General features: G+C 41.3%; 1 protein-coding gene across 1 annotated transcript; it reads right to left on the bottom strand.

Moving 5' to 3' along the window:
- Nucleotides 1–2,226: 2,226 nt before the first annotated feature.
- On the bottom strand, nucleotides 2,227–12,229 carry LOC104010274 (alpha-aspartyl dipeptidase). The gene is made up of 8 exons (XM_087733924.1): nucleotides 12,062–12,229; nucleotides 11,884–11,972; nucleotides 10,594–10,668; nucleotides 9,930–10,009; nucleotides 8,340–8,513; nucleotides 6,804–6,863; nucleotides 5,903–5,985; nucleotides 2,227–5,366 (listed from the first exon to the last, which is right to left on the bottom strand). Exons 1-8 carry the CDS (start codon nucleotides 12,160–12,162, stop codon nucleotides 5,288–5,290), a joined length of 741 nt encoding a protein of 246 aa, XP_087590050.1. The 5' UTR covers nucleotides 12,163–12,229; the 3' UTR covers nucleotides 2,227–5,287.
- Nucleotides 12,230–12,234: the final 5 nt, after the last annotated feature.

Genomic DNA, 12,234 nt, shown 5'->3' with positions numbered 1-12,234 from the left:
TTCTTTACTGGTAAAAAAAATCCTCTTAATGATTGATTAGTGTGTTGTGTAAAGAAAGTTGCGTTGCTTTTTCTTAACTTCTGTAAATTAAATAAAAATCAGACTAGTGAACAAGTGGGTCTATGCATAGTTGCAATATTCTAACTAATCACTGTGACAGACTGGATCATCTGGAAAGCTTGTAGAAAATAGGAATTGTTTCCCTGAGTCACTTGCCAAGTGAGCATTGAATTTCCAAAAGTAGAGCGGTGTGTTTTTTTTCAGACTCCATGTATGTAAAAAACCCACATCCTATATTTTCAAATAAGCTATAGAGAAGTGAAAAACACTATTTTTAATCAATTATCTATTCAGTAAGAATACTAAGGGTACTCTGGATGTATTAACTGTGTATATGAGAATGTGAAGTATGTTTGTCCATTATGATTTCATGAAGAAAGGATTTCAGGGGAGCTCTTTCAAGAGTAGATTAGATTTTCAGCTTAGAATGCGAGATTTTTCTGTGTTACGGGAAGTTGAAAAAAGAACTCATTTGGGACATTGAGTTGATGGTTTTTATAAGTATGCATATATGTTCTGTTTAAAGGCATATATGAGGTTAAGTGTTTACTTGCAGGGGAAGGGGGCAGGAAATTATGATGTTTCGGGCTAGCAGAATCAAGTGGAAAAATTGAGGAGATAAGTCTTTTGTAATGTTTGGTGAGAGCATAGTTTTCTTTTTGTCACTTGCACAGAGGGGTTTGCATAAGGGTTTGAAAATGTCCTACTGTGGGTTAAGTATGTTTATACAACAGTTGAATTAATGCCTTTAGTAGCTTAATATTAAGGAATACTCAATACACTGTGTCAGATTAAGCAAAATATAATGTAGTTGTAATAATTGGGGATGAAAGAGTATATGGTGAAGAGCTTTGGCATTTGAATACCATCATTTCAGTGCATCACAAGCATTAGGTGATCTTTACAAATATCAGGGACAGGTTTAAATATGGACAGTTCTTGGGCTCTCAGACTTGAGGCTAGTTTGTGCCCTGCACAAAGCAGAATGAGGAGAGGGACGGGTGAGCTCTGAGTTGCTTCGTGCTCTATGCAGAATGGCAACATCCATTGCCATTTGATCTTTCATCTGGTCCTTGACGATGGGAGGTATACACCATCATGCGCTTAGTGTTCTTGCCAGAGGCCCTCTGGAAAGACCCCCATAGGTTTGAAGGTCTGCACTTTGCCTTTATCTAAAACCAGCTTTAAATAAAAGATACAGGTGGTAAGTGTGAGCATTAGCTGGTATGTTGTTTCTTTTGGTTTTAACTTATTTATATAAGTCTTTTTAAAAGTAGAAAATAATTTTTCTGATCAGCTGTTTAGGTTGGTTGAATTGCAGTCTGTTATGCAGTGCACTGTGAATTAGTGAACAACTGACTTTCATAATTCTTTGATTTCTTCAAGTCAGTAAAGCTTAGGTTCACATTTTGGTTTTCACATAGCATTGGTGAAATAAGAGTCTCCTTTGTTTTTGAACTAAGATTTATTTAAGTGTAAAAAGTAAAGCTGTGAGATGAGAGAATTCTGATTAAGAATTCAGAATAAAGTCTTCAGCGACATTTGTTTCATAACACTACGTTCGTCAAGATCTTCTTGGTAGTATCTTCTTACATTTAATTTTTGGAACAACCCTAATGATATTTATTGAAGTTTAAGATATGCTTACTGTTAAAGCTAAGTAAGTAGGAGTATAAATATATATATCTATCTCTAAAAGAAACTGAAAACTGACTCTCTTTTCATACTTGTATATAAATGAGATCAAGTAGTTAGCAGTATTGTGTAACTTCTCCCTAACACGGTTTTGAACTTGCATACCAAAGGATATTTTGAAGACATCTCTCCTTTATTTCAAGTAAAATGTTTAAATTTCTCTTTATCAATTTACTTATAATTCTTGATAGTATTTTTAGTTGTCTTTTTATCTATAGTGAAGAATCTCATCTAGTCTGTGCAGTTCTTTGTACTATATGAGCATTCAAAAAGCGAAATGTGTGCTGTTCAAGTTAGCGTCTGACTTAGGTGAATTATTCTATATCAATATAATTGCTATCTAATACCCGCTCATAGGACATCTAGAAACCACATCTTCTATCATCCATATACTTTACCAACACCAGGGCAAAATAATAATCCCAATCTTAAACTAACTGCATTTTTCCTGATGGTTAATACACATTGTGGAAATTAGGTTTTAGGAAGCCTGTTTGATTTAAAAAGAAAAAAAAAAACAAAAACAAACCACCACAAAAAAAAAAACCACCCACACACAGATTACAATTGTTTTGCTAATCTGCAACATTGATATAAACAAGCTTTTGCCCCCCGGTATACCTTAGATCATGAATATTATCACAAAACAGGTTTATCAAAGCCTTTACAGGCTTTAAATATTCTAGGCAATTGGCTGCTTTATAAGGATCCTCTTTAAAGTGTATTTCTGTGTCCTTTAAATGAAGTGCAAAGAACTAAGTTTCTGTACTGTAAAAATTCTGTATGGGACTGGTAATAGTCCTACATCAGTCTGCTTTAAGATAGTCCTGCGGGAATGATGAATTTATTTTTATTTGTAATGCACAATAATTAGGTAGGTCTTTTGACTCTTGCCTTAGTCAATGGGAGCTGTATACCTCACTTCCCTAGACTGTGTCTCCCTCTTCCCTGTTTCCTCTGCAAATCTTTCCCAATCTCAATTAACAAAATCATTAGAAAATACATGTACAGCAACCAAATGCTTCACAAAGCTTTTGCTGTGTATGTGTATTTAGTGGAAAATGTGTATCTATATATGGATTATGGTATGGTAGGGAGCTTTAGAGCTAGGGAGGGGAGCAGAGGAGGTGTCAGCCTCCTTCTGCTCCTACATTGAGAGTCTGTGTAGACACTTGCTCTGTGTTGTCACCTGAAGGCACTCCTCTCTTCCACTGCTAAACACACCTTGCTAGCTAGGTTAGATGCTGACGCAAGGTGCTGTGAATATTTAATTTTTTTTCCTTTCAAAGAATTAAAAAAACAAAACCCACACATATAAATGCATATCCTAATGTGAACCTAAGGCCTGATCTAATAAATACTGTTAGATGGAAGTACTACATAAGGTTATATTTAATTGGGTGGAAATTCAAGCATGTGCTTCAGTGCTTTCTAGAATGGGCTTTTCATGCTTTTGGTTTAAAAGCTATGCTGGTTTCAGCTGTAAACATGACACTTGTTAGTAGTCTCCTTTTGGGGAGAGTGATAGTTTTTGTGCAGTCATATGCATGTGGGTTCATTGTATACCAATGTTAGACTCAACTGAATAGTTTGGAAGATGTCTTTCCTTCCATCCCAAAGAGCCAAATTCCCCTTATTATTATTAATTGCCCTTGTTAGCACATACTTTTAAAGGAAGCAAGGGTTTTCTGAAAAGCTACTGCAGTTAAAAAGAAGAAATTGGTAAAATACTGTTGTCCCCTTCTTCACTATTATAGTCATCAGGTGCCTGAATGCAGAAATGCCTCTGAGTGGCAGCACAGCATGCTCTGCACAGTTTGAGTTGAGTGCTATTCATCTTACTGCAGTCTTGAACACCCCATATGTGAGGAACTGCTTGTAGTATTTAATCAAAGGTACCCTTGTGTTTGTTTTTAATTCACCTTTTTGCTGTGCATCTGTAGAAGAAAACTGGTGTGTCTTTCTTTTAGTTACCATTTACCCAAATGGCCCAGATAAAATAAGTGTTTCGCTGCTTTTCTTCAGGAGAGAGATCCTCCAGTTGTGTGTTCTTTCTATTTTCATCTACTGGACTCAGGAAATTTGGCAAGTATTTCCAGAGCTTAGGTCTGGGATTATGCTCAGCACACACACAATTTCATAACCCGTCTTCTGTCCCAGAAGCACGATTGTCAGTATAGATTATGGTTTAAAGCTGCTAAGGTGTTTTGAGATTGAAATATAACATCCAGCCATATATATCATAGATCTAACTGAACTTAGAGGCCACTTGTTTATTTAGCTTCCTATCTAGTCCATATTTTCCTCTTGAGGGAGCCATATTTTTTGCCTTGAAGTAACTTAAAAATAAACTTAGTCTTGCACCTGACAGTACTGCTTTAGTCATACGTAGCTGTGAACTGTTGCTTAAAGAAAGCCATGAGGGGGAAAAAAAATTAAAGGAAAACTTGCAATTTTAAATTAAAGGAAAACTTGCGATTTTGCGAAACAACCCTTCACTATGCAGGAGCAGCTTAATATGAGATTAGAGAAATGCTGCTTATAAGACTTACCTCCATTTGGTCAGTGTTTTGATGGAAGCTGTCATGCTACTCAGTTTGCTTCATGAATTTTTACTAAAGCTAATGAGGGAGTGGAAACAAAGGCCTTACAGCAACAGTTAACCATGTCTTCTAATAATTCTTACAGATTGTGCAATTATGTGATTATAAATGGATTTTTAAATGCCAAAAAATGCCTTTTTTTTAAGAGTTAAATGTTAGGTCTGAAGAGAGTTGGAAATATCTACTTTCAAAAATGAGCCTTCAGGCACTGTAATGAACTTGCTGTCAGTCTTCTGTGCAATATCTTTTTCCCTTCTGGGTGCTTTAAGAGTATACTGTATGTCTTCTTTTGTTTTGATCAGTATGTTTTAAGAGTGTGTATATTGGCTAATGATGGATTTTTTTTCTGTACAGCATGGTGGAAGATGTTTTAAAATTTTGCACTTTTCTAGGATTTGCAAGTTTGTAACCTGACAATTTTTAATGTGCACACTTTTGTACATAATTAGCATTGTATATATTTAACATGAGACTGAAGCAAATAAAAGTAATTGAATGCATAACTTCTCCTTTTTATTATTAGCTCAAAAATGAAATTAATAGTGTGGGAGTACGCTCAATGAACAATTCTTTCATTTAGCAGGTAAAGCTAGGCAGCAGGAACAGCTGATTCGGTGTTCAGTCTTAATTGTGTTAAAGTAGCTTTTTTTTTTTTGGTGGGGAAGGAATCAGAGTGGACACATGAATGTGCAGACCCTTTCAGACTAAGAATAGCTATGATTACTCAAGTATTGCAATAAAAATAGTCTTTTTGCTGGGAAGGAGAGATGTCCGAGACATGAATTAGGGTGGGGAAAAGAGCCCACTAATGCATATTTATCTTTATTTATAAAGCTAAGGTTCTCCACCCACCCTGGGTCTAGAAGCATCTCTTTCCTTCCTCCTCATTGTCTTCCCATATAGTGACTTTTGCTGCAGAATACGCAAGGCTACAGATTCTGGAGATTACTGTCAATCAGGAGGAAACTGAAATCTGTTCCAGGCTCATGTTCAGTTGGTTTCTTACCCCTGTAAACAAGACAAACCATGCTGTGAGCTTTCACAGGAGCTAGGACTACTGTGCTTCCATCTGTTACTAGGGATAGAACAAGGCTTCCTTATTCATAACAAGCAGAGCTCCCTTCCTTGCCTGCATCATGGGACGTAGATATTAGATTTCTTAGTAATGACTAAAGACATGAGTTCCCTTGTTCTAGAGTTCAACGCATTAGGGCCAAACTGGCGTTCCCCTGGCCTTCAGTAACAGAGCTGACTACTAGGGCGCTTTCTGTGAACGGTAACTATAGTTTGGAAACATAAGCATCACTGGGTGTAATGCCATAGAACTTACTGGGTAAGTTAGGCATCCTTTAGAGTGCTCTCATACTGTCCGCTCCTTCGGAGCATAAAGCAATACTCATGTTTTCCCCAGAGAGAAATGGAAGCAAGGGATTAAGTAACTTCTGATGTGGGGGACAGGCACCATGTACCAGGAGTCTAACAGAAGTCTCTCTTCCTTTCTATCTGAAGGAGGATATCCATTCAAATTCAAATGAAGCATTTACCTCAAGAACAGACGCGCTCCTGTCACTCCTTGCAAGGTAGCTTTGTCTCCTTCCACTAGCAGCATCGCACCTTCCCGCAAGCCCTAATATAGGTGGAAACATTTAACAGTATTTTCAAGCTTTTTGAAAGGCTAGAATGCTTGTCGTAATCAGGCCAGTCTTAGTGCAGCTCGCCATGACTACAAATTACTTTCTCGCTCACCTATTTCTAACAAAGACGCCAAGACAAAATTAGGTGAGTTACCTTGTTTTAGAAGCTGGTTTTCTTGTTTATTTTATTTTTCCCTTGTTATAAAGAAGGAGAAAAGGAAAATGTGTTTTTTCCACAATTACTTCCACTACCACTACTCTTAGATCCAGTTTGGGCCAAGCAACAGCCAGCTGGGTTTGTTAGAGCACCAACTTCATACTCTGAGCTCAAGCACAGGGACAGGAAACCCAGAGGTCCCATTTCCTCAAACAGACATACTGTAATTACAAACATACTACTAAACGAGCAAATTCAGAAACTTACAGAGATTAAAACAAAATGTAAAGTTAACAATATCTGCAAAAAGATTAAGGGGAGGTATCTTACCATCTGCATGCACGCCACCCCCAACATACAACGTATGACTGGTGGCCAGTAACTGGAAAGATCAGAGCTGCCCAAAATTCAGTGCTTGGCAACAGAACTCCAAGCATCTAATAGGCAGAATGCATTTCATTTGTTCTAACCCATTTTCTGCAAGTGAGCAAAATCCAAGGTTGAAGCTCTTAGCAAGAATATAACTAGCCTTCCGTGCCACAGTTCTGTAAGTCTTGTCAGGCAGGGGAACCCATGCTGAAAGCTAGCAAGGATTCATTTAAAATGTTTACCATGCTACAGCCATGAGCTTCCTGACTGGGAACTACTACTCACCAGAACTGGAGGGGTGTTTGGTTCTTCATGATATTGACGAATTCTTTCCTCTCTTGTCTCCTGCAATAATGAGTGTAGATTTAGCTGCCCAGGTAGTAAGGTAGGACTTGGAGCTATCCAAGTAGCAGGACACTGAGCAATTTCTTAATATTAAACAAAGCGGGTACTTCCCCGCAAGTAGAATGCTTTCATTAGACTAATGTATTGAAGGAAGTGGCAAGATTGACTTTAATAGATACTTATTCTACCCTTCATCACTAGCAGCAATTGCTGTAGGTTGAGCAAACAGAACTCACACAATCCCAACTCTGAAAAGCCTTAAAACTTATTTCCACTCAATTCATCCAGGTTTTTTGTTTTTTTTTAAATGCCATCTCTATGTGCTCGCCCTCAGAACAAGAGCACTGAGGGAGGTGATGGAAGCAAATGCCTGAGATGCTACCTTCGTGAAAGGGGGTAGTGAACCATGGATTTCCACTGATTAAATATCTGCTTGTTTGTTTGTCCTCAAGTAGGTATTCCATGGAAGAATTTCCTTTCTCTGCCATGTTTCCTGAGGGTTTGCTGCTGAACTGAGCAACAGTAGTTAAAGAAATCAAACCAGAAGGATTTGTTGGTAAGGAAATACAGGAACACAGCAGGGACTTGGTACAGCACAGAGCTTCCAGCCTCCTCTTGGAGAAATAGCAAAAGTTATTTATAGGGAAAAGACTGCCTGCTTATCTAGTGACAAGCTGATTAAATGAATACCTACAACTTCATTTAAATTCTAGAAGCACACCCTGATCCTCCATCTCTTCAGTGTCCCCTAATTCTTAATACTTCCTCTAACCATGAAGTAATGTTGATTACAAGGAGGAAAGTATTTGGGCTGTTAAAAGATGCACCACGGAAACTATTCCCTGAGGAATTAGCTCCTCCATACAGTGGAGATGTTAGTCTTTGTGCTTGATGGTTAAAGTGTTTTTCTTTCAGCTATACTGGTACATGTGCTTGCTCAGTACTGGACACGACAGGGTGAGCTTTCTGCAGAGACACTAGTGCCTATTTATTTTCTTACACAAGTTTGCACGCAATCTCAAGATCTCCCTGTTCTGATGGATCCTTCGGACCTTTAGATATTTTAGCCTCTTAATGTATGTTTAAGTTAGGTCTTCTCAAGCAGCAGGCAAGGCAGACTATGGCAGGACTTTTCAGAAACAGTGCAGTGCATTGCATCTTAACATTTCAAGTTTATCTTCCCTCCCACCCCACCAATACCATGCCAGGTATGAAGCAACAGTATTTCAGACATTGCACAGCTTCTGTTTTGTGAAAAACACTTTGTTCCACCTCAGTAATACTGTTGCCAGCTCCTCTTCCCACTCAAAGAAAAGCTTTAGGAGGGAGTAAAATGTTACTGCCGCACTGGCATTTCCAACTGCTCTAGGGAGCAGCTGTTAGACATTCTATAGCTTTGTAAGGCCTTGCAAATGCACGCTATCATTACACCTCTGCACCCTGGTTACTGTGTTAGCTCTGGCATGCTTTACTTACGCCCATGTGAGTGCTTTTAACATCTGGGTCCAGGTAGTGGGGGTTAATATTAAAAGGAACTAAACCTAGGGCCTGCAGGGAAGGTGGATAAACAATTGGCATGTCATTGGTAGTATTGATGCTGACGGTAGCAACGTTAGTTCCTGCGCTGGATCCCATGTAAGGAATCCCATCCTGAAAGACAAAAGCAATGATTAGTATGCAGTATCACAACTAGGAACTGCATTTTGTAGCATCTTCTATCAATCTCAGAGACTCGGCAATCAGATCAGACTTAGTCCTTCTAGCTCATCTCATTGCTAACTTTACAGGTGAAAAGCAGAAGAACAAGAATTCAGGTTTTGAGGTGGGCAATAGTAGTTTGTATATGTCATGGTTGTCAGAGCACTAGCTGTTGAATGTCCTGTACTCACAACTCTGTGACCTCATCACAAGAGAGAACTGGTAAAGGTTGTCAGTGCATATATTGGACTTCACTATTAAGAGAAGAGAGACTTCTCTACATTGCAGTTACAGAAAATATCTGAACTAGCTTTTCAGTAGCTTCTGAGGAGAGTAGACCATCTGAAGCTGAGTACAGTGTTGCCACAGCATCAGCTTACCAGTACCGTGACCAGCCAGTTCAGCTCTAGTTTAGGTATTACTGCAATGTACATAGTACTATGTACTATGCTGTATATGGAAGTATTCCACACAATCGTGCAAGTATATGGATAATGCTGAACAATTTGTAAAAATAAGCTATCTTGAGAAAACTAGTGCTAATATAACCAAATAGCTAGCTAGACTTCACTGGGACTCGAACATTTTGTGGCTTTTCTGCCCACAACAGGCATTGAATTTCTATATATTACGACAGCCAAGCTAACCTTTCTTCTCAGCAGCTGGCCTTTTCAAACATGCTGTGCTTGCATAAATCTGCCTGAAGTTGTTTGCAGTTCCACTTTGCTAGGGGAACACCTTACTTCTGTTCTCCATGGATGGCGTATCTTTGCTGTGCCTTACGAGATTCACCAGCCAGAACAGGGCTGCTGACCAGAAGGGCTCAGTGGCACTCGCACCTCTCAGTTCCAGGTCAAGGAGGTACCCAAGGTAACTACACCATTTTCAACATCAACAGGACATTATCTAAAAGGCATGTATGGATCCAACTCTATTGTCGGTTTATTAGCAGACAGCCTGCAACTTGAACACATCTATATCTATTAACGAGGTACGAAGTGGACATCTCAAGCTGAAAAACAGGGTTTATGGACATAGATTAAATCCTGCACTGCTCTTCATTGGTATTTTAAGTTGAGGGGCTTACTTCTAAGATACTACACAGCATTGTACATCCCAAGGTCTTGCAGTCCCACATCTGTGAAACTGCCCTAGAAAGACAGATTGCTGACCTTAGTCTTTTCAGGCTTCAGTGACTAATGACAGCCTTATTTGGCCACAGATTTCAGTTCACCAGGTTGCATGAGATGGCTCAATATGTGACGTATATTAAAAGAAAAGATGTAGAATCAACTTGGATTTGTCTGAACAAAAGCTTATGCGTGAGCTCCTGCCATTCTGACTTGGCCTGAGTCCTGTAGTTTTTACCTCAAGAACTCTTTTCCTGATCTCCTGTATCAGACAGTTGTCGTAGAGAGCTTTCAGGAGTCGGAAAGTGTTCCCACCTCCTGCAGAAAGAGAGTCCAGCTTTCTTAACGTGCTTTCACCACCAGTTTTAATTGAAGCCTTCACAAACTTGGCAGGCTCAATGATTCTATGCTCTGTTCAGGGTAGTATCCTGCTTTGAGCAGCAGAAAACCAGAAGCTCCAGAAGAACGGTCATTGGGCCGGCCACAGGCTCATGCCCTGAGGGCTTCTTGTAACACTGACTGTTTGACAGCAGACACTGTTCTAATACCCAGGAGCATAGTATTAGGACTACACTCAGTTTGAGCACAGTAGTCCTGAATCTTCTTAGACTTGATATAGCGATGATACAGCTGTGATGATCATGTTTTTAATGCTGAAGTACTGTTCAAATTAATAATTTGAAACTTACTTGAGATGAAGTTCCATTAATAAATCTCTCCTACTTCCCTCCCCACCACTAAATTTAGGGTCTTACTGTTCCCAATTAAAGTACCGTTTTCCGTAGTTTCTAATAATTGCTAGGCCCAACTTTTTCATTTTTGTCTCTACAGTGCCAGCTCTGAGCAGGGCTAATCCAGTGCCCTATATAAACCCTCATCAGGGAGCATGAAGTAAAACTTACCGATAAATATTGCTTCAGATTTCCTTACAGCTTCCACTGGATCACAAGATTCATGAATGCTGTCCAGCCCATAACCTTAAATGAAAAAGTATTTACCTTTGCCACTTCAGTTTGGCGGAAGAACGTGGCATGTTCAATCCCTCCCTGCCCCCCCGACCCCAAGCCAAATGTGTCGCCAGACAACCAGGGAAATTTCAGAGAACTCTACAACATAAAACAGAGTATACGTCCTACATTAGTGCAGGGCTTCTGCATCCAGCTGTACCAAAGGAAATATTTGCTTTATGGATATACGTGCTCGGTGTCTAAGAGCAGAGTATTTCACTCAGCAGGTGCAGGCTGAGGCACAAAGTCCTGCTGAGTATTACCAGCTAAGTAGAAAATAAGGAAAAAGCCATCAGTGTTCAGCTTGGCTGTGAGTCTGAGCAGTATGTGCCATCATTGGTCTAGCATTACTAGTGCAAATATCTGATCGGAGTATTTTTTTGTAATGGTTAAAATGTCTGGCTTTGACAGATCTGCCTCGCTGGGTTTCACTGAGTACAGGAGGTGCCCGGAGAGCCAGAAGAACCCGGACATTTGATAGCAGCAATCTTCCTGCAAGACAAGGAGCAAAGTGTGCTGCCCAGGGAAGTGAGTACTGATTATTACTAGAGTAACAGGTCCAAAGTTACCCTGAACAGTGATAGATATTAGGTGGAGGCGTTACTGTAGGCTGCTCTGAAAGATCTTTGCTTGAAGCAAAGCTCAGTTGCTGTTCATCATGGAAATATCTCGCTGGTTGAAGTGCATTATAGTAACGGTCTTCACTTAACACCAGTAGTTGCATGGCTTGAGCAGAGGTTTAAGATGTATGGGAAGAAATGTTCCCCCATGGGATTAAGGAGCATAAAAAGATGCCACTTAGTATTCAGGAACAAAAACTTCCTCCCTGAAGCGGTTAGAAGCGTTTGCAACAAGATTTCTTCCGGAGGCCTCTAAAGCACCTACTTCTAGGTAGAAGTCAGCAAACGGCTCCCTGCTGCTCTCACTCCCATTGCTGACCGTAGCTTCCCAGCGCGCAGCAGAGCCAGCCAAACCCCTCTCCACCGCTGCCTGCAGCACTACCCCCTCGGACCCCCGCACAACAGAGTGTTGCGGAGCTGCTGGCCCAGAGGCGCTCCCCGGCTCGTCCCCTCGGACGGCAGCGGCTGGCGAGTGCCGGCCCGGCCCGGCCAGCCCCCGCGGCAGAGGCGACGTGTCGGCGGCAGCTGCCCGAGGGGCTCGGCGCCCGGGGCGGGCCAGCCTTACCCAAGCTTTCAAACTTCTCCCTCGCGGTCCGGGCGTAGGCATCGCGGTCGTGCAGGGCGTAGGGAACGAACAGCACCCGCTTCACTTTCCTGGGAGAAGAGAGGGGAAAGAGCGCTTAGAGCGGCGGAGGCGGGGGCCGGCCCGGGGCAGGCTCCCGCAGCCCCTGCGCGGCGCTTACTCCCCGAGGAAGCTCTTGATGTGCTGCTGGCAGTGGCCCAGGTACCCCCCTCCGTGCAGGGTGGAGTTGGAGACCAGCAGCAGGCGCCGCGGGCCCCCCATGCCGCCCCGTGCTGTGCCAGCCGGCGCTGCGCGGAGCCCGGCCCGGCCCGGCCCGCCCCTTCCTGCCCCCCC

This window comes from Nipponia nippon, unplaced genomic scaffold, assembly GCF_047370975.1.
Source record: "Nipponia nippon isolate SJK-2023a ecotype South Korea unplaced genomic scaffold, ASM4737097v1 scaffold_5, whole genome shotgun sequence".
In the NCBI taxonomy this organism is placed as follows: Eukaryota; Metazoa; Chordata; class Aves; order Pelecaniformes; family Threskiornithidae; genus Nipponia; species Nipponia nippon.
The sequence above is the reverse complement of the archived record's forward strand: the minus strand, read 5'-3'. Positions and strand labels throughout refer to the sequence as shown.

Bases quoted from the DNA above. Each gene is read 5' to 3' on its own strand.
- LOC104010274 (XM_087733924.1), bottom strand. From the start codon at position 12,162: ATGGGGGGCCCGCGGCGCCTGCTGCTGGTCTCCAACTCCACCCTGCAC. The intron at 8,514-9,929 runs GTAAAAACTACA...TTTGTCTTTCAG, and splicing joins TCAGGAAAAGAGTTCTTGAG to GATGGGATTCCTTACATGGG. The intron at 5,367-5,902 runs GTAAATGCTTCA...TCTTGTTTACAG, and splicing joins GGAGCGCGTCTGTTCTTGAG to GGGTAAGAAACCAACTGAAC.